Source organism: Coregonus clupeaformis, unplaced genomic scaffold (assembly GCF_020615455.1).
Source record: "Coregonus clupeaformis isolate EN_2021a unplaced genomic scaffold, ASM2061545v1 scaf0379, whole genome shotgun sequence".
NCBI classification, from domain to species: Eukaryota; Metazoa; Chordata; class Actinopteri; order Salmoniformes; family Salmonidae; genus Coregonus; species Coregonus clupeaformis.
In genome coordinates, this window is record NW_025533834.1 from 80,554 (window position 1) to 102,500 (window position 21,947).

Sequence of the window (21,947 nt, forward strand, 5' to 3'; positions counted from 1 at the left end):
CAAAATCTACCACACTGTCACGGATCCCCCCGGTACTGCTGCTCATTCCGTTCACTAGCTCCGGAGGTCTACGTCACGGATCCCCCCGGTACTGCTGCTCATTCCGTTCACTAGCTCCGGAGGTCTACGTCACGGATCCCCCGGTACTGCTGCTCATTCCGTTCACTAGCTCCGGAGGTCTACGCCACGGATCCCCCGGTACTGCTGCTCATTCCGTTCACTAGCTCCGGAGGTCTACGTCACGGATCCCCCCGGTACTGCTGCTCATTCCGTTCACTAGCTCCGGAGGTCTACGTCACGGATCCCCGGTACTGCTGCTCATTCCGTTCACTAGCTCCGGAGGTCTACGTCACGGATCCCCCCGGTACTGCTGCTCATTCCGTTCACTAGCTCCGGAGGTCTACGTCACGGATCCCCCCGGTACTGCTGCTCATTCCGTTCACTAGCTCCGGAGGTCTACGTCACGGATCCCCCCGGTACTGCTGCTCATTCCGTTCACTAGCTCCGGAGGTCTACGTCACGGCTTTCTAGGCATCACTGACATGGATCATTACGCACATCTGGTTCCCATTCCCCCTGATTAGTATGTATATATATGTGCCCCCTGTTCCCCATTGTCCTTGTCGATTATTGTCCCATGTCCGTTGGTCTCGTGAGTACCGTGTATTGTGCTCTGGTTGGTTACGGGTCCCGTCCCGTGTATAGTGTAGAGGTTACACCTCGCTCTTCGTCTGGGTTACATCCCCTTTGATATACACCACCGGTCAAATGTTTTAGAACACCTACTCATTCAAGGGTTTTCTTTATTTTAGACCGTTGGAAAAGCATTCCAGGTGAAGCTGGTTGAGAGAATGCCAAGAGTGTGCAAAGCTGTCATCAAGGCAAAGGGTGGCTATTTGAAGAATCTCAAATATAAAATATATTTTAATTCCATATGTGTTATTTCATTGTTTTGATGTCTTCACTATTATTCTACAATGTAGAAAATAGTAAAAAATTAAGAAAACCACTTGAATGAGTAGGTGTGTCCAAAAGAAAACCACTTGAATGAGTAGGTGTGTCCACAGAGTGGACAGTCTGTAATGGCAGGATGACTTTAGCTGGTCAGTTTGATCATATCTAAACAGCGCTTTCTGCCGATCCTACACATAGTCGTCAGGTGAATGGTTCTGCTGTTTTGGGGGTTTGGTATAGCTTACTGCACACACTGCCAATAGGCTATGTTCTATATTGACGCTTTGCTTGGGCAGTGGTTAGATTAGATGTTTCTTTATTGTCTGATTGTAACAGATATTTACTTTACGTACTAGAGGATGCGGTGAGATACGGAGAGGCATGGCAAAGGCCAGACAGAACATCACACGTACACATTCTGACCACTCCCACATACACATTCTGACCCCTCCCACATACACATTCTGACCCCTCCCACATACACATTCTGACCCCTCCCTTCCTCATTACATTCTGACTCCTCCCTTCCCCATTACATAGCTGTCCCTCCTATACTCAGTGTTACACGACCCCTTAATGTACCAGGTCCCAGAGCGTTGCACATAATGTTATTGCACAACCCTGTCGTTCCAATGTCCGTGATTATTTTATTCCTGAATGAGTGAATCCATCCCCATGTCCCTTAATGTCCTCCTGAGTTGTTCATAAGGGTTTTTGTTCCTGAGCCGTTTGCACAGGAGGAGTGTGGTGCTTCCTGGACGGCAGCAGCACTAACTCTGAGTGGAGCACATGGCAGGGTCCTAGTGCTTCCTGGACGGCAAAAGCACTAACTCTGAGTGGAGCACATGGCAGGGTCCTAGTGCTTCCTGGACGGCAGCAGCACTAACTCTGAGTGGAGCACATGGCAGGGTCCTAGTGCTTCCTGGACGGCAGCAGCACTAACTCTGAGTGGAGCACATGGCAGGGTCCTAGTGCTTCCTGGACGGCAGCAGCACTAACTCTGAGTGGAGCACATGGCAGGGTCCTAGTGCTTCCTGGACGGCAGCAGCACTTAACTCTGAGTGGAGCACATGGCAGGGTCCTAGTGCTTCCTGGACGGCAGCAGCACTAACTCTGAGTGGAGCACATGGCAGGGGTCCTAGTGCTTCCTGGACGGCAGCAGCACTAACTCTGAGTGGAGCACATGGCAGGGTCCCTAGTGCTCTCAACCTGCGGAGAAAGACCTCAACCCGCGGAGAAAGACAGCTGAGAGACAGCGCAGAAGACCTCAGCCTGCAGAAAAAGACCTCAACCGGCAAGAGAAAGACCTCAGCCTGCAGAGAAACACCTCAACCTGCAGAGAAAGACCTCAGCATGCAGAGAAAGACCTCAGCCTGCGGAGAAAGACCTCAGCCTGTGGAGAAAGACCTCAGCCTGTGGAGAAAGACCTCAGCTTGTGGAGAAAGACCTCAGCCTGCAGAGAAAGACCTCAGCCTGTGGAGAAAGACCTCAACCGGCGGAGAAAGACAGCCTGCAGAGAAAGACCTCAGCCTGCAGAGAAAGACCTCAGCCTGCAGAAAAAGACCTCAGCCTGCAGAAAAAGACCTCAACCTGCGGAGAAAGACCTCAACCGGCGGAGAAAGACAGCCTGCAGAGAAAGACCTCAGCCTGCAGAGAAAAACCTCAGCCTGCGGGAGAAACACCTCAACCTGCGGAGAAAGACCTCAACCTGCAGAGAAAGACCTCAGCCTGCAGAGAGAGACCTCAACCTGCGGAGAAAGACCTCAACCTGCGGAGAAAGACCAGCCTGCGGAGAAAGACCTCAGCATGCAGAGAAAAGACCTCAGCATGCAGAGAAAGACCTCAGCATGCAGAGAAAGACCTCAGCATGCAGAGAAAGACCTCAGCATGCAGAGAAAGACCTCAACCTGGAGAGAAAGACCTCAACTGGCAGAGCAAGACCTCAACTGGCAGAGAAAGACCTCAACTGGCAGAGAAAGACCTCAGCCACAGAGAAAGACCTCAGCCTGCGAGAGAAAGACCTCAGCATGCAGAGAAAGACCTCAGCCTGCAGAGAAAGACCTCAACTGGCAGAGAAAGACCTCAGTCTGCAGAGAAAGACCTCAGCCTACAGAGAAAGACCTCAGCCTGCAGAGAAAGACCTCAGTCTGCAGAGAAAGACAGCCTGCAGAGAAAGACCTCAGCCTGCAGAGAAATACTTCAGCCTGTGGAGAAAGACCTCAGCCTGCAGAGAAAGACAGCCTGCAGAGAAAGACCTCAGCCTGCAGAGAAAGACCTCAGCCTGTGGAGAAAGACCTCAGCCTGCAGAGAAAGTACATGCTCTGTTGCACCTTAGCAGACACATTGTCCACATGGACACTCCATCTCAGGGCATGGTCAACATGTACTCCCAGGAATTTATAGGAGTCAACCTGCTGGATGTGTTCACTGTGAATGACAACCTGGCTCCGGTCAGACACTGACCTGGGTTCAAAGAGAACCTCCTGAGTTTTTGTGCCATTCAGGACCAGTGAGTTTGTGTCCCACCACTGCACAAAGGCTGTTTACACTGTTTAGATGCAGTGGAAGGTCTCTGTTGCCATCCATTAGGGCCAGCAGGATGGTGTCATCGGAGAACTTAATGATGTGATGCTTGGTGTTTTGACTGGTGCATCGTTGGTGTACAGAATGAAAAGGGACGGGTGAGCTCACACAACCTTGTGGGGCTCCGCAGTTGGTGACCACAGGAGGGGAGAGAGTGTTGTTTACCTTGACCAACTGAGTCCTGTCACTGAGAAATGAGTGATACCAGTGAATGAGGTGTGGGATGATGTGAGATGTTTCCCATCCCAGCCCTGTGGTATTGTGAGTCAGTCGAGGGATAACTGGAAGACGGGTTGCCAGACTGGGCCAAGCTCCTCAGCAAATGTCTTGAGGAGGAATGGGCTCACATTATCTGGCCCCAAGGCCTTCCTGGGGTTCAGCTGTCTGGGCTCACATTATCTGGCCCCAAGGCCTTCCTGGGGTTCAGAATGGGCTCACATTATCTGGCCCCAAGGCCTTCCTGGGGTTCAGCGGTCTGGGCTCACATTATCTGGCCCCAAGGCCTTCCTGGGGTTCAGCGGTCTGGGCTCACATTATCTGGCCCCAAGGCCTTCCTGGGGTTCAGAATGGGCTCACATTATCTGGCCCCAAGGCCTTTCATGGGGTTCAGCGGTCTGGGCTCACATTATCTGGCCCCAAGGCCTTCCTGGGGTTCAGCGGTCTGGGCTCACATTATCTGGCCCCAAGGCCTTTCTGGGGTTCAGCGGTCTGGGCTCACATTATCTGGCCCCAAGGCCTTCTTGGGGTTCAGAATGGGCTCACATTATCTGGCCCCAAGGCCTTCCTGGGGTTCAGAATGGGCTCACATTATCTGGCCCCAAGGCCTTCCTGGGGTTCAGAATGGGCTCACATTATCTGGCCCCAAGGCCTTCCTGGGTTCAGAATGGGCTCACATTATCTGGCCCCAAGGCCTTCCTGGGGTTCAGAATGGGCTCACATTATCTGGCCCCAAGGCCTTCCTGGGGGTTCAGAATGGGCTCACATTATCTGGCCCCAAGGCCTTCCTGGGGTTCAGCGGTCTGGGCTCACATTATCTGGCCCCAAGGCCTTCCTGGGGTTCAGCGGTCTGGGCTCACATTATCTGGCCCCAAGGCCTTCCTGGGGTTCAGCGGTCTGGGCTCACATTATCTGGCCCCCAAGGCCTTCCTGGGGTTCAGAATGGGCTCACATTATCTGGCCCCAAGGCCTTCCTGGGGTTCAGCGGTCTGGGCTCACATTATCTGGCCCCAAGGCCTTCCTGGGGTTCAGCGGTCTGGGCTCACATTATCTGGCCCCAAGGCCTTCCCTGGGGTTCAGAATGGGCTCACATTATCTGGCCCCAAGGCCTTCCTGGGGTTCAGCGGTCTGGGCTCACATTATCTGGCCCCAAGGCCTTCCTGGGGTTCAGCGGTCTGGGCTACATTATCTGGCCCCAAGGCCTTCCTGGGGTTCAGCGGTCTGGGCTCACATTATCTGCCCCCAAGGCCTTCTTGGGGTTCAGAATGGGCTCACATTATCTGGCCCCAAGGCCTTCCTGAGGTTCAGCGGTCTGGGCTCACATTATCTGGCCCCAAGGCCTTCTTGGGGTTCAGAATGGGCTCACATTATCTGGCCCCAAGGCCTTCCTGGGGGTTCAGAATGGGCTCACATTATCTGGCCCCCAAGGCCTTCCTGGGGGTTCAGAATGGGCTCACATTATCTGGCCCCAAGGCCTTCCTGGGGTTCAGAATGGGCTCACATTATCTGGCCCCAAGGCCTTCCTGCGGGTTCAGAATGGGCTCACATTATCTGGCCCCAAGGCCTTCCTGGGGGTTCAGAATGGGCTCACATTATCTGGCCCCAAGGCCTTCCTGGGGTTCAGCGGTCTGGGCTCACATTATCTGGCCCCAAGGCCTTCCCTGTGGTTCAGCGGTCTGGGCTCACATTATCTGGCCCCAAGGCCTTCCTGGGGTTCAGCGGTCTGGGCTCACATTATCTGGCCCCAAGGCCTTCCTGGGGTTCAGAATGGGCTCACATTATCTGGCCCCAAGGCCTTCCTGGGGGTTCAGCGGTCTGGGCTCACATTATCTGGCCCCAAGGCCTTCCTGGGGTTCAGAATGGGCTCACATTATCTGGCCCCAAGGCCTTCCTGGGGGTTCAGAATGGGCTCACATTATCTGGCCCCAAGGCCTTCCTGGGGTTCAGAATGGGCTCACATTATCTGGCCCCAAGGCCTTCCTGGGGTTCAGAATGGGCTCACATTATCTGGCCCCAAGGCCTTCCTGGGGTTCAGAATGGGCTCACATTATCTGGCCCCAAGGCCTTCCTGGGGTTCAGAATGGGCTCACATTATCTGGCCCCAAGGCCTTCCTGGGGTTCAGAGTGGGCTCACATTATCTGGCCCCAAGGCCTTCCTGGGGTTCAGCGGTCTGGGCTCACATTATCTGGCCCCAAGGCCTTCCTGGGGTTCAGCGGTCTGGGCTCACATTATCTGGCCCCAAGGCCTTCCTGGGGTTCAGAATGGGCTCACATTATCTGGCCCCAAGGCCTTCCTGGGGTTCAGCGGTCTGGGCTCACATTATCTGGCCCCAAGGCCTTCCTGGGGTTCAGAATGGGCTCACATTATCTGGCCCCAAGGCCTTCCTGGGGGTTCAGAATGGGCTCACATTATCTGGCCCCAAGGCCTTCCTGGGGTTCAGGAATGGGCTCACATTATCTGGCCCCAAGGCCTTCCTGGGGTTCAGCGGTCTGGGCTCACATTATCTGGCCCCAAGGCCTTCCTGGGGGTTCAGAATGGGCTCACATTATCTGGCCCCAAGGCCTTCCTGGGGTTCAGCGGTCTGGGCTCACATTATCTGGCCCCAAGGCCTTCCTGGGGTTCAGAATGGGCTCACATTATCTGGCCCCAAGGCCTTCCTGGGGGTTCAGCGGTCTGGGCTCACATTATCTGGCCCCAAGGCCTTCCCGGGGTTCAGCGGTCTGGGCTCACATTATCTGGCCCCAAGGCCTTCCTGGGGTTCAGAATGGGCTCACATTATCTGGCCCCAAGGCCTTCCTGGGGTTCAGAATGGGCTCACATTATCTGGCCCCAAGGCCTTCCTGGGGTTCAGAATGGGCTCACATTATCTGGCCCCCAAGGCCTTCCTGGGGTTCAGCGGTCTGGGCTCACATTATCTGGCCCCAAGGCCTTCCTGGGGTTCAGCGGTCTGGGCTCACATTATCTGGCCCCAAGGCCTTCCTGGGGTTCAGAATGGGCTCACATTATCTGGCCCCAAGGCCTTCCTGGGGTTCAGAATGGGCTCACATTATCTGGCCCCAAGGCCTTCCCGGGGTTCAGCGGTCTGGGCTCACATTATCTGGCCCCAAGGCCTTCCTGGGGTTCAGCGGTCTGGGCTCACATTATCTGGCCCCAAGGCCTTCCTGGGGGTTCAGAATGGGCTCACATTATCTGGCCCCAAGGCCTTCCTGGGGTTCAGAATGGGCTCACATTATCTGGCCCCAAGGCCTTCCTGGGGTTCAGCGGTCTGGGCTCACATTATCTGGCCCCAAGGCCTTCCTGGGGTTCAGCGGTCTGGGCTCACATTATCTGGCCCCAAGGCCTTCCTGGGGTTCAGCGGTCTGGGCTCACATTATCTGGCCCCAAGGCCTTCCTGGGGTTCAGCGGTCTGGGCTCACATTATCTGGCCCCAAGGCCTTCCTGGGGTTCAGCGGTCTGGGCTCACATTATCTGGCCCCAAGGCCTTCCTGGGGTTCAGCGGTCTGGGCTCACATTATCTGGCCCCAAGGCCTTCCTGGGGTTCAGAATGGGCTCACATTATCTGGCCCCAAGGCCTTCCTGGGGTTCAGCGGTCTGGGCTCACATTATCTGGCCCCAAGGCCTTCCTGGGGGTTCAGAATGGGCTCACATTATCTGGCCCCAAGGCCTTCCTGGGGGTTCAGAATGGGCTCACATTATCTGGCCCCAAGGCCTTCCTGGGGTTCAGAATGGGCTCACATTATCTGGCCCCAAGGCCTTCCTGGGGTTCAGAATGGGCTCACATTATCTGGCCCCAAGGCCTTCCTGGGGTTCAGCGGTCTGGGCTCACATTATCTGGCCCCAAGGCCTCCTGGGGTTCAGCGGTCTGGGCTCACATTATCTGGCCCCAAGGCCTTCCTGGGGTTCAGAATGGGCTCACATTATCTGGCCCCAAGGCCTTCCTGGGGTTCAGAATGGGCTCACATTATCTGGCCCCAAGGCCTTCCTGGGGTTCAGCGGTCTGGGCTCACATTATCTGGCCCCAAGGCCTTCCTGGGGTTCAGAATGGGCTCACATTATCTGGCCCCAAGGCCTTCCTGGGGTTCAGAATGGGCTCACATTATCTGGCCCCAAGGCCTTCCTGGGGTTCAGCGGTCTGGGCTCACATTATCTGGCCCCAAGGCCTTCCTGGGGTTCAGCGGTCTGGGCTCACATTATCTGGCCCCAAGGCCTTCCTGGGGTTCAGCGGTCTGGGCTCACATTATCTGGCCCCAAGGCCTTCCTGGGGTTCAGCGGTCTGGGCTCACATTATCTGGCCCCAAGTTCTTCCTGGGGTTCAGCGGACTGGGCTCACATTATCTGGCCCCCAAGGCCTTCCTGGGGGTTCAGCGGTATGGGCTCACATTATCTGGCCCCAAGGCCTTCCTGGGGTTCAGCGGTCTGGGCTCACATTATCTGGCCCCAAGGCCTTCCTGGGGTTCAGCGGTCTGGGCTCACATTATCTGGCCCCAAGGCCTTCCTGGGGTTCAGCGGTCTGGGCTCACATTATCTGGCCCCAAGGCCTTCCTGGGGTTCAGCGGTCTGGGCTCACATTATCTGGCCCCAAGGCCTTCCTGGGGTTCAGAATGGGCTCACATTATCTGGCCCCAAGGCCTTCCTGGGGTTCAGCGGTCTGGGCTCACATTATCTGGCCCCAAGGCCTTCCTGGGGGTTCAGAATGGGCTCACATTATCTGGCCCCAAGGCCTTCCTGGGGTTCAGCGGTCTGGGCTCACATTATCTGGCCCCAAGGCCTTCCTGGGGTTCAGCGGTCTGGGCTCACATTATCTGGCCCCAAGGCCTTCCTGGGGTTCAGCGGTCTGGGCTCACATTATCTGGCCCCAAGGCCTTCCTGGGGTTCAGCGGTCTAAAAACCTTTGTCACCTGCTCTGTGGTAATGATGATTTCCTCTGCATCAGAGGTAGGGACCATCTGTAGGACTGCAAAGCAGTCATTTGTGTGATTATGGGTGTCAAATATTTTGCAGAACAGGTTCAGTTCCTTCTCAAATGTGGGCTCGTCCTCCACGTGGAGGGGTTAGTGGGGTGCTGACATGCCGGCCATGCTCTTCATGGTTTGCCAGGCTAGTCTAGGGTTGGCTGCTGCGAAGGCTCTCTCTAGTTGTTCTCTGTGGGCCCACTTCCCCTCCCACAGCACGGAGTTGATCTGTTTCTGAATCCTCTTAACCTCTCCCTGTCCTTGTTATGGAAGGACACTTTATTTTATTTGAGAGCCTTTGTGATGTCCTTTAACATGAAGCTTACTGTTGGGGTAGACCTTAACTGTTTAAGTGTGTTACTGTCTCCACATAGAAGTTTAATATACAGTCGTGGTCAAAGGTTTTGAGAATGACACAAATACTAATTTTCACAAAGTCTGCTGCCTCAGTTTTGATGATGGCAATTTGCATATACTCCAGAATGTCATGAAGAGTGATCAGATGAATTGCAATTAATTGCAAAGTCGCTCTTTGCCATGAAAATGAACTTAATCCCCAAAAAATATTTCCACTGCATTTCAGCCCTGCCACAAAAGGACCAGCTGACATCATGTCAGTGATTCTCTCCGTTAACACAGGTGAGAGTGTTGACGAGGACAAGGCTGGAGATCACTCTGTCATGCTGATTGAGTTAGAATAACAGACTGGAAGCTTTAAAAGGAGGGTGGTGCTTGAAATCATTGTTCTTCCTCTGTTAACCATGGTTACCTGCAAGAAACACATGCCGTCATCATTGCTTTGCACAAAAAGGGCTTCACAGGCAAGGATGTTGCTGCTAGTAAGATTGCACCTAAATCAACCATTTATCGGATCATCAAGAACTTCAAGGAGAGAGAGGTTCAATTGTTGTGAAGAAGGCGTCAGGGTGCCCAAGAAAGTCCAGCAAGCGCCAGGACCGTCTCCTAAAGTTGATTCAGCTGCGGGATCGGGAACCACCAGTGCAGAGCTTGCTCAGGAATGGCAGCAGGCATGTGTGACTGCATCTGCACGCACAGTGATGCGAAGACTTTTGGAGGATGGCCTGGTGTCAAGAAGGGCAGCAAAGAAGCCACTTCTCTCCAGGAAAAACATCAGGGACAGACTGATATTCTGCAAAAGGTACAGGAATTGGACTGCTGAGGACTGTGGTAAAGTCATTTTCTCTGATGAATCCCCTCTCCGATTGTTTGGGGCATCCGGAAAACACCTTGTCCGGTGAAGACAAGGTGAGCGCTACCATCAGTCCTGTGTCATGCCAATAGTAAAGCATCCATGTGTGGGGGTTGCTTCTCAGCCAAGGGAGTGGGCTCACTCACAATTTTGCCTAAGAACACAGCCATGAATAAAGAATGGTACCAACACATCCTCCGAGAGCAACTTCTCCCAACCATCCAAGAACAGTTTGGTGACGGCCAATGCCTTTTCCAGCATGATGGAGCACCTTGCCATAAGGCAAAAGTGATAACTAAGTGGCTTGGGGAACAAAACATCGACAGTTTGGGTCCATGGCCAGGAAACTCCCCAGACCTTAATCCCATTGAGAACTTGTGGTCGATCCTCAAGAAGCGGGTGGACAAACAAAAACCCACAAATTCTGACAAACTCCAAGCATTGATTATGCAAGAATGGGCTGCCATCAGTCAGGATGTGGCCCAGAAGTTAATTGACAGCATGCCAGGGTGGATTGCAGAGGTCTTGAAATAGAAGGGTCAACATTAACTCTTTGCATAAACTTTATGTAATTGTCAATAAAAGCCTTTGACACTTACGGAATGCTTGTAATTATACTTCAGTATACCACAGTAACATCTGACAAAAATATATCATAACACTGAAGCAGCGAACTTTGTGAAGACCAATACTCGTGGTCAAAACTTTTGACCACGACTGTAGTCTGTGTTTACAGTGGTTCTGTTATCTGTGATGTCATGCTGGAACACCTCCCAGTCAGTACAGGAAGTTGAGGAAACAGCCTTTAAGAGTCTCTGTGCTGTCATCTGACTACTCTGACTGTCTCTCACCGGGTCTGGTTCTCTTTAGCGTTGTCTTGTAGACAGGGATGATCTGAACAGCGTTGTGGTCAGAGTTGGAGATCATTGGTTTGATATAGGTGGTGTAGGACTCTTTGATGTTGACATAGCACTTGTCCACGATATTCCCCATCCTGGTGTTGCCTTTTGACGATTTGGGAGAAGCCTGGCATTGCCCACTCAAGGCTACACTGGTTGAGGGTCTACCAGTATTATGACTGGTGGATCTGTTTTGCTGGCAAGCGTGAACACAGTCTGAGATGGTGCTAGCTGCTTTTGTTGTGTTGCCACTAGGAGGGACGTAGGCAACACACAGTATCACACAGCCAAACTCCCTTGAGAGATTGAATAGTCTAAGAGTAAGGCCCCATCACTGGGACATATTTGATCCTTGATAGTAAATTGCCACCGGTCATTTATGTACACACAAACCCCGCCCCCTTTACTCTTGCCTGAATGTTCCGTCCTATCCAACCTGACAAATGTAAACCCCTGGATTTCCAGTTGAGAGTCCGATATCATAGGATGCAAGCCATGTTTCGGTGTAGCACATGAGAGCATCGGTCTCTGTACTCAGAACAGTACCTTGCACTCGTTCGGATCTCATTGATTTTGTTGCCAATCACCATTAGTGAGCTACTCTGAAGGAGCAGAGCATATATCGCCTAGACTTGCATTATTCGTTCTTTAATAAATGGTTAAACAATTAATTAGAATTAGAACATACAGTGCCTCCTGTTGTGGGTACGCACACAGACATACAGTGCCTCCTGTTGTGGGTACGCACACAGACATACAGTGCCTCCTGTTGTGGGTACGCACACACAACATATTTTTTAACAGACATACAGTACCTCCTGTTGTGGGTACGCACGCACAACATGTTTTTATAACAGACATACAGTGCCTTCAGAAAGTATTCATACCCCTTGACTAATTCACATTTTGTTGTATTACTATTATTTTCTTATGGACTTCTATTACCCCTCTCTGTCTCACACCGTTTAATCACCGCATGTCACCGTTTAATCACCGCATGTCACCGTTTCAGTCACCGTTTAATCATGTCACCGTTTAATCACCGCATGTCACAGTAACTCTTAGCTGTTCGCTCTACAATCTGCAACTCATTTACAACAACGAACTGATTGCTTCCACCTTCAAAAAGCTGTGAACATTTTGTGTTTGTATCTTACAATGTAAAGGTATAAGAAATATTCACATAACTTTATGAATATTCAAACGTTGCATATTGTAATTAACAACAGTATGTAAAGTAGGCTATTATTTTCCCTTCTTTTTTTTTTACAACCTAAAAGATGAAATGCCTGGAGCTAACACATATTCAGCTACTCTTTTATCTAGATATGTTTAGCCTATTAGATGAGATGCCAGGAGCCAAAATATATTCAGCTATTTTTGTCTGTAGCCTAATGCTCTTAACAGGCTGCAACGTCAAGGCAATTTAATTCACCAGCAGGCCTAAGCAATTTCAGTAATTCCTGTCATGCATGTTTCGTTTTTAGCTCCACCTACAACCAAAAACCCCATCATCTATATAATTAATGACATACAGATCTATGTTTATGGATATTATGAAGTGTCATTGATAAAATAGTCGGTGGAACAAATACAGCAACATCCTTTGGGAAATCTATAATTCTATTATTCTGTAATGTATCGTGTCCATTATGTCCGATTACCCTTGTGACTGTTAAACATTGCATAAGGTAGCGTATAAAAATAGCTGACATTAGGCTACAGCTTGTAATCACGTTAGAATGTTCATATTAGGGAGGAGACCCAATTCCACATGAATAACGCATGACTTCATCGACAGCTGCAAATAATTTTCACTTCTTGTTAGTTTATTTAGCAGCGTTGCCTAATCCGCGGCTCCACTTCTCCTCGCCGTTAGGTTTACAGCTTGTTTTTTCTTTCATCACAGACACACTTCCCTTGTTCTCCTGCGCTGCGTTAGTTCTCGCTACATTTAAGCACCGGTATAGACTAATGTAACTGTCAATAGGCTACACCGAATGAGTTGCATTAAGCCTAGATGACATCATCTGGGATATGATTTAGTCATCTTGCTGCCAGCAGCGGTGAAAAGCTTGTTCCGTCCCTATCCAGAATGATTATGTTCACAGATGATAATCACTCTCTCAACCTCTCTACAATATAGCCGACCTACTGAAAAACACGAAAGCACCCGGCAGCAGTAAGCTAGGCTGTATAGCCTCGGCTAAATTATAAACGCATGACTAGTCAACAGCGGTCATGATCATGTTCGGCCGGATATAGCCTACAGTCAACGCTGCCTTATTGTTGCCTTCAATCTTTTACAACATCATGCTGTTTGGTTTCTGAGTATCCGATCGAAAGAAGCAATATATTACCGGGTAGAAACAATGTAACAACTAATTAACGGGAACAGACACAATGTAACAACTAATTAACGGGAACAGACACAATGTAACGACTCTGGAACTGCCCGCATCTGTCTCCGCCCGCAAGCGAGATATCACAAGTGGCGAAAGTGAGCAGAGGTTCGGCGAAAGTACATACAGTTGAGTTGATGTAAGAGAGAGAGGGAGAGAGAGAGAGAGAGAGAGAGAGAGAGAGAGGAGGGGGAGAGAGAGAGAGAGAGAGAGAGAGAGAGAGAGAGAGAGAGAGAGAGAGAGAGAGAGAGAGAGAGAGAGAGAGAGAGAGAGAGAGAGGGAGAGAGGAGAGAGAGAGAGAGAGAGAGAGAGAGAGAGAGAGAGAGAGAGAGAGAGAGAGAGAGAGAGAGAGAGAGAGAGAGAGAGAGAGAGAGAGAGAGAGAGAGAGAGAGAGAGAGAGAGAGAGAGAGAGAATCTCTGCAGGAAATGTTATTTTTTATTACATATACAAACGTCCTTGCCTCAGGTCCTGACAGAGACATAACCGTGTTATTAAACATATTGGAATATTATAGACTGAAATAGATTTGAATAAATAGAGTTTGTATCGCAGCATCACTGGTATGTGGATATTGTCCTGTCGCCATGAGCAGATCAAAGAATTAGATCACCCAGATGTTTTAATGGATATGGATTACACACTAGCCTCTCTATGTGGACATGCGTCCGTGCATTTTGGAATTTAATATGACTATTTCGGTTTTTTAATTCTACAATAAAAATGTAAATTTGAAATAAAGTGGAGTGAAGAAATATTAGACGACAAGTTCATACATTTTTGTGGTACTAGATTGTTAATATTTTGATTTCATATTGACGCAGGTCGTAATACTGCGTGCGCAAATATTGCTCCTTCCAGGACCGTTAGCGATCCATTCAAGCCAAGAAGTTTGGAGAGAATGTTGAGTTTAATCAATTCAGAACGTCGAGATGGAGCCCAACTCACTCACGGTATGCGTGATTATCTACCCTGCTTATGTTTTATCGCATTTTATTTCTTGGTGATGGAAGCCAAAGTTACGGATATTGTGTTATATATGATAATAATGCATGAATACAGGAAACTTTTTAACAAAACTTTACAGGCTATTTTATAAATCATTGTGTTGTTCTATCAGTCTTTTTTTTTTTTTAAAGGTAACCTTTAAATCAAATTGCTATCGTTATAAGGTTTAATGTCTCTATTCAATCAAGTGCATGTTACTTTTGCTTTGCGCTTGTTTTATGTGCCTGGAAATGGGTGATGTGTGAAATTAATGACTTTATCGCTGTTTCCGCAGTGGGTAGGCTCACCTTGCGGTTTGCACGGACCTTACATTTTCTACAAGGCTTTTAGGTTTCACCTTGAAACCAATCCTCGGATCCTGTCTCTGGGAGACTTCTTCCTAGTGAGGTGTAATCCCGGGGAACCGCTCTGCATAGCGGAGCTACAGCTGTTATGGGAAGAAAGAACCAGCAAAACAACTTTTATCCAGCTCCAAACTTTATTTTCTCCCGGAAGACACCCTCAGGGACGGACTGTCAGTCACGGAGAGGTAATTACACATTTTCTTTCTGCCTTATACTTTGTGTGATAAATTATAGACTGCATTCTTCTGTGAATAACATTTAAAATAATGTCTGTGTCGGTGGTATGGCCTATATGGAGCTTTCTGTTTGACACAAAGACGGATAACACGTTGTATTTCCTCTAATGTGAGACATCCGATGCGGTTATTCATGTCACATAGGCTAATGGAGCCTGACATTACCTGCTGTCCTCTCTCTACAAGCCCCTGGCTGTAGCGCTGGTGGCTGTGGCGCTGACTAGTCATTTTGTTGTCGGTTATGTTAGTGTGATGAAATAGGTCTATAATAGGTCTATATAAATGCCATCTGTGTGAAAGCACCGATTGTGATATTATACAGTTGTTAGATCACTGCTTTTCATGTTTCACATCCCCGTTTAGTAGAACAGTGCGGATATCCTAAGCATGAGACCATGAATCAAAAGCCGTATTTTGGCAGTGTCGTGTAGATTGCCTCATGGATGGTTGGCAATATGATACATTGGAATTCTTGATTGTCGTGGGCGTTTTGTAAAGCTAAATTAACAACCTAGAGCCTGAAGGATCGCGGAAGCAGATCTGTGAATGTGATCCGTCAGGTTTATTAGACAGCTCCAAATGTTGAGCAATGCCTTTTTTATAGACATGAATCAGCTGCGTTCCCACAGTAGACTACAAGGATTGTAAGCGGACATTTTCTCCATACGCGCTCAAACCCTCTCCGGGCGGTGGGAATTGATTTACAATATCAAGCAGATAAAGCACCAAGCTGGGATGCCTTAAAGGGTCGGCTGAAATTTGTGAAGGTTATTATGGCAAAGTGCTGTAGCTTCATTCCGTATCGCTTATAGGGGCATCTGCTATCAGGGCAATTGGTGAGAAAGAAAAATACATGGCTTGTTCATGAAAACGTAACCCTTTATGTGCCGCATCGACTTGACGAGAAGCCGCTGCATGCATTATAATCTGCGCTAGTATGGAAGAAGGCAATAGGGTGGAAACACGCTCAGCTGCTGGCCATGTCCGTAATGTAGCGCAGTAAAGGATGAATGTATTTCATGTTGTCGCTGCTGCAATCAGTCAGACACATTACAAAGAAAACAACTCTCTCCATGTTGAACCCCGGAGGACCGGAGGATCCCATTTCCTTCTCATAATAAGCAACAGGTTCTATGTATCTCTGCTGCTCCGGAGAATGTCAAGGTCTCACTGCAGACAGATGAACGATGGGGGGATATTATAGGAATATAAACGTCAGCCTGAATAGAGCTGGATGTTTACTCAACGTAACAAGGTGGAAAAGAGTAAACACAGAGTTAACCTGCTGTTAGTTCAGTTAACTAGACCCATGTTCAGACCCTGCCCTCTTCCTAACTTGTCATCTGTTAAACCTACCCTCTTCCCACCCCTCCTCCTCCTCCTCCCCCCTCCCCCCCTCCTCCCGCAAGCAATGTTAATTATTTGCTTTTCAAATGTATTGAGTACATGGCAGGTGTTACAGAGACAGCAAGGTGGATAGGATTACCAGCCCAAGGACAACGCTTTATTCAAAACAACAACACTATAATTTAGGATAACCTATGGCTAGTTCTAGTGTAAGTTTTATTGATCAGTTATAATCAATGATTAGTCATGAAAACATGATAATGTTAAACTGTGTGTGTTTCAGCCATTAGTTCCTGAATGTTTTAAGCGCTGTAGGAAAATGAGCGACATATGGGGAATCTAAAGCCCAATGTGATTGTGTGTCAACCTGGCCACCTGCAATAGCAATATGACACCCACAATGTCCCTCGCTGCCACACCATTTATACTGCCCTCAGACAATTGGCCCACTGAATTACATTTGCATTTGTACAGAATAACCCACATGACTATCCATAAAATAAAATGGAATTAGGTTTCGTTTTTTGTTTTCAGAGGCACTCAATGTAAGATATTTGTTTTAAATGTAGGCCAGATATTTTACATATTCCATTCTTTGTGATTCAAGCGAGCTTTATCCTGAAGGTTTTGACTTTATCTGACAATCAACAACCTCAAGATAAAATATTATCTCGCTTATCCTACTACCTTATGTACTTATCTACAGAAATGACCTTGTACCCCTGACATTGACTCAGTACTGGTACTTCCTGTATATAGCCATGTTATTACCTGGTACCCCTGCACATGGACTCAGTACTGGTACTCCCTGTATATAGCCATGTTATTACCTGGTACCCCTGCACATCCACTCAGTACTGGTACTCCTGTATATAGCCATGTTATTACCTGGTACCCCTGCACATCCACTCAGTACTGGTACTTCCTGTATATAGCCATGTTATTACCTGGTACCCCTGCACATTGACTCAGTACTGGTACTCCTGTATATAGCCATGTTATTACCTGGTACCCCTGCACATTGACTCAGTACTGGTACTCCCTGTATATAGCCATGTTATTACCTGGTACCCCTGCACATGGACTCAGTACTGGTACTCCCTGTATATAGCCATGTTATTACCTGGTACCCCTGCACATCCACTCAGTACTGGTACTTCCTGTATATAGCCATGTTATTACCTGGTACCCCTGCACATGGACTCAGTACTGGTACTTCCTGTATATAGCCATGTTATTACCTGGTACCCTGCACACTGACTCAGTACTGGTACTCCATGTATATAGCCATGTTATTACCTGGTACCCTGCACATCCACTCAGTACTGGTACTCCCTGTATATAGCCATGTTATTACCTGGTACCCTGCACATCCACTCAGTACTGGTACTCCTGTATATAGCCATGTTATTACCTGGTACCGCTGCACATTGACTCAGTACTGGTACTCCCTGTATATAGCCATGTTATTACCTGGTACCCCTGCACATCCACTCAGTACTGGTACTTCCTGTATATAGCCATGTTATTACCTGGTACCCTGCACATCCACTCAGTACTGGTACTCCCTGTATATAGCCATGTTATTACCTGGTACCGCTGCACATTGACTCAGTACTGGTACTCCCTGTATATAGCCATGTTATTACCTGGTACCCTGCACATCCACTCAGTACTGGTACTTCCTGTATATAGCCATGTTATTACCTGGTACCCTGCACATCCACTCAGTACTGGTACTCCCTGTATATAGCCATGTTATTACCTGGTACCGCTGCACATTGACTCAGTACTGGTACTCCCTGTATATAGCCATGTTATTACCTGGTACCCTGCACATCCACTCAGTACTGGTACTTCCTGTATATAGCCATGTTATTACCTGGTACCCTGCACATCCACTCAGTACTGGTACTCCTGTATATAGCCATGTTATTACCTGGTACCGCTGCACATTGACTCAGTACTGGTACTCCCTGTATATAGCCATGTTATTACCTGGTACCCCTGCACATCCACTCAGTACTGGTACTTCCTGTATATAGCCATGTTATTACCTGGTACCCTGCACATCCACTCAGTACTGGTACTCCCTGTATATAGCCATGTTATTACCTGGTACCCCTGCACATTGACTCAGTACTGGTACTCCCTGTATATAGCCATGTTATTACCTGGTACCCTGCACATCCACTCAGTACTGGTACTCCCTGTACATAGCCATGTTATTACCTGGTACCCCTGCACATTGACTCAGTACTGGTACTTCCTGTATATAGCCATGTTATTACCTGGTACCCCTGCATATTGACTCAGTACTGGTACTCCTGTATATAGCCATGTTATTACCTGGTACCCCTGCACATTGACTCAGTACTGGTACTTCCTGTATATAGCCATGTTATTACCTGGTACCCCTGCACATCCACTCAGTACTGGTACTTCCTGTATATAGCCATGTTATTACCTGGTACCCCTGCACATGGACTCAGTACTGGTACTTCCTGTATATAGCCATGTTATTACCTGGTACCCCTGCACACTGACTCAGTACTGGTACTCCATGTATATAGCCATGTTATTACCTGGTACCCTGCACATCCACTCAGTACTGGTACTCCCTGTATATAGCCATGTTATTACCTGGTACCCTGCACATCCACTCAGTACTGGTACTCCCTGTATATAGCCATGTTATTACCTGGTACCGCTGCACATTGACTCAGTACTGGTACTCCCTGTATATAGCCATGTTATTACCTGGTACCCCTGCACATCCACTCAGTACTGGTACTTCCTGTATATAGCCATGTTATTACCTGGTACCCTGCACATCCACTCAGTACTGGTACTCCTGTATATAGCCATGTTATTACCTGGTACCGCTGCACATTGACTCAGTACTGGTACTCCCTGTATATAGCCATGTTATTACCTGGTACCCCTGCACATCCACTCAGTACTGGTACTTCCTGTATATAGCCATGTTATTACCTGGTACCCTGCACATCCACTCAGTACTGGTACTCCTGTATATAGCCATGTTATTACCTGGTACCGCTGCACATTGACTCAGTACTGGTACTCCTGTATATAGCCATGTTATTACCTGGTACCCTGCACATCCACTCAGTACTGGTACTTCCTGTATATAGCCATGTTATTACCTGGTACCCTGCACATCCACTCAGTACTGGTACTCCCTGTATATAGCCATGTTATTACCTGGTACCGCTGCACATTGACTCAGTACTGGTACTCCCTGTATATAGCCATGTTATTACCTGGTACCCTGCACATCCACTCAGTACTGGTACTTCCTGTATATAGCCATGTTATTACCTGGTACCCTGCACATCCACTCAGTACTGGTACTCCTGTGATATAGCCATGTTATTACCTGGTACCCCTGCACATTGACTCAGTACTGGTACTCCCTGTATATAGCCATGTTATTACCTGGTACCCTGCACATCCACTCAGTACTGGTACTCCCTGTATATAGCCATGTTATTACCTGGTACCCCTGCACATTGACTCAGTACTGGTACTTCCTGTATATAGCCATGTTATTACCTGGTACCCCTGCATATTGACTCAGTACTGGTACTCCCTGTATATAGCCATGTTATTACCTGGTACCCCTGCACATTGACTCAGTACTGGTACTTCCTGTATATAGCCATGTTATTACCTGGTACCCCTGCACATGGACTCAGTACTGGTACTCCCTGTATATAGCCATGTTATTACCTGGTACTCCCTGTATATAGCCATGTTATTACCTGGTACTCCCTGTATATAGCCATGTTATTACCTGGTACTCCTGTATATAGCCATGTTATTACCTGGTACCCCTGCACATCCACTCAGTACTGTTACTCCCTGTATATAGCCATGTTATTACCTGGTACTCCCTGTATATAGCCATGTTATTACCTGGTACTCCTGCACATTGACTCAGTACTTGTACTTCCTGTATATAGCCATGTTATTACCTGGTACCCCTGCACATTGACTCAGTACTGGTACTTCCTGTATATAGCCATGTTATTACCTGGTACCCCCTACACATCCACTCAATATAAGTGTGTGTGTGTGTTTTGTGTGTGTGAGCGGTGGGTAGAGTCCAGTGAGTGTGTGGGTAGAGTCCAGTGAGTGTGTGGGTAGAGTCCAGTGAGTGTGTGGGTAGAGTCCAGTGAGTGTGTGGGTAGAGTCCAGTGAGTGTGTGGGTAGAGTCCAGTGAGTGTGTGGGTAGATTCCAGTGAGTGTGTGGGTAGAGTCCAGTGAGTGTGTGGGTAGAGTCCAGTGAGTGTGTGGGTAGAGTCCAGTGAGTGTGTGGGTAGAGTCCAGTGAGTGTGTGGGTAGAGTCCAGTGAGTGGGTAGAGTCCAGTGAGTGTGAGGGTAGAGTCCAGTGAGTGTGTGGGTAGAGTCCAGTGAGTGTGTGGGTAGAGTCCAGTGAGTGTGTGGGTAGAGTCCAGTGAGTGTGTGGGTAGAGTCCAGTGAGTGTGTGGGTAGAGTCCAGTGAGTGTGTGGGTAGAGTCCAGGGGAGTGTGTGGGTAGAGTCCAGGGAGTGTGTGGGTAGAGTCCAGTGAGTGTGTGGGTAGAGTCCAGTGAGTGTGAGGGTAGAGTCCAGTGAGTGTGAGGGTAGAGTCCAGTGAGTGTGTGGGAAGTGGAGTTGTTGTGTGTTTATAATTATTATATACAGTACCAGTCAAAAGTTTGGACACACCTACTCATTCAATGGGTTTTCTTTATTTTTACTATTTTCTACATTGTAGAATAATAGTGAAGACATCAAAACTAAGAAATAACCCACATGGAATCATGTAGTAACCAAAAAGTGATTCTTCAAATAGCCACCCTTTGCCTTGATGACAGCTTTGCACAGAGCCCTGACCTCAACCCCATCGAACACCTTTGGGATGAATTGGAACGCCGACTGCGAGCCAGGCCTAATCGCCCAACATCAGTGCCCGACCTCACTAATACTCTTGTGGCTGAATGGAAGCAAGTCCCCTCAGCAATGTTCCCACATCTAGTGGAAAGCCTTCCCAGAAGATTGGAGGCTATTATAGCAGCAAAGGGGAAACCAACTCCATATTAGTGGCCATGATTTTGGAATGAGCTTTTCAACGAGTAGGTGCCCACATACTTTTGGTCATGTAGTGTATCTCTCTCTCTCTGTTTTTATTTAGAGGACAAAATAGTCAGCCCTGTGACTTGGGACTAAACAGTCAGCCCTGTGACTTGGGACTAAACAGTCAGCCCTGTGACTTGGGTCTAAACAGTCAGCCCTGCGACTTGGACTAAACAGTCAGCCCTGTGACTTGGGACTAAACAGTCAGCCCTGCGACTTGGACTAAACAGTCAGCCCTGCGACTTGGGACTAAACAGTCAGCCCTATGACTTGGGTCTAAACAGTCAGCCCTGTAACTTGGGACTAAACAGTCAGCCCTGCGACTTGGACTAAACAGTCAGCCCTGTGACTTGGGACTAAACAGTCAGCCCCTGTGACTTGGGACTAAACAGTCAGCCCTGTGACTTGGGACTAAACAGTTAGCCCTGTGACTTGGGACTAAACAGTCAGCCCCTGTGATTTGGGACTAAACAGTCAGCCCTGTGACTTGGGACTAAACAGTCAGCCCTGCGACTTGGACTAAACAGTCAGCCCTGTGACTTGGGGACTAAACAGTCAGCCCTGTGACTTGGGACTAAACAGTCAGCCCTGCGACTTGGACTAAACAGTCAGCCCTGTGACTTGGGACTAAACAGTCAGCCCTGCGACTTGGGACTA

General features: G+C 48.7%; 1 protein-coding gene across 1 annotated transcript in view; it reads left to right on the forward strand.

Annotated features, from left to right (window-relative positions):
• Nucleotides 1-14,113: 14,113 nt before the first annotated feature.
• The window catches only part of LOC121572436 (AT-rich interactive domain-containing protein 5B), a 144,316-nt gene continuing 136,482 nt past the window's right edge, over nucleotides 14,114-21,947 (forward strand). The window contains 4 exon segments of the mRNA XM_041884537.2: nucleotides 14,114-14,168; nucleotides 14,498-14,674; nucleotides 14,676-14,718; nucleotides 14,721-14,752. Of these exon segments, the coding sequence (XP_041740471.2) occupies nucleotides 14,148-14,168; nucleotides 14,498-14,674; nucleotides 14,676-14,718; nucleotides 14,721-14,752 (273 nt within the window). The 5' untranslated portion in view covers nucleotides 14,114-14,147.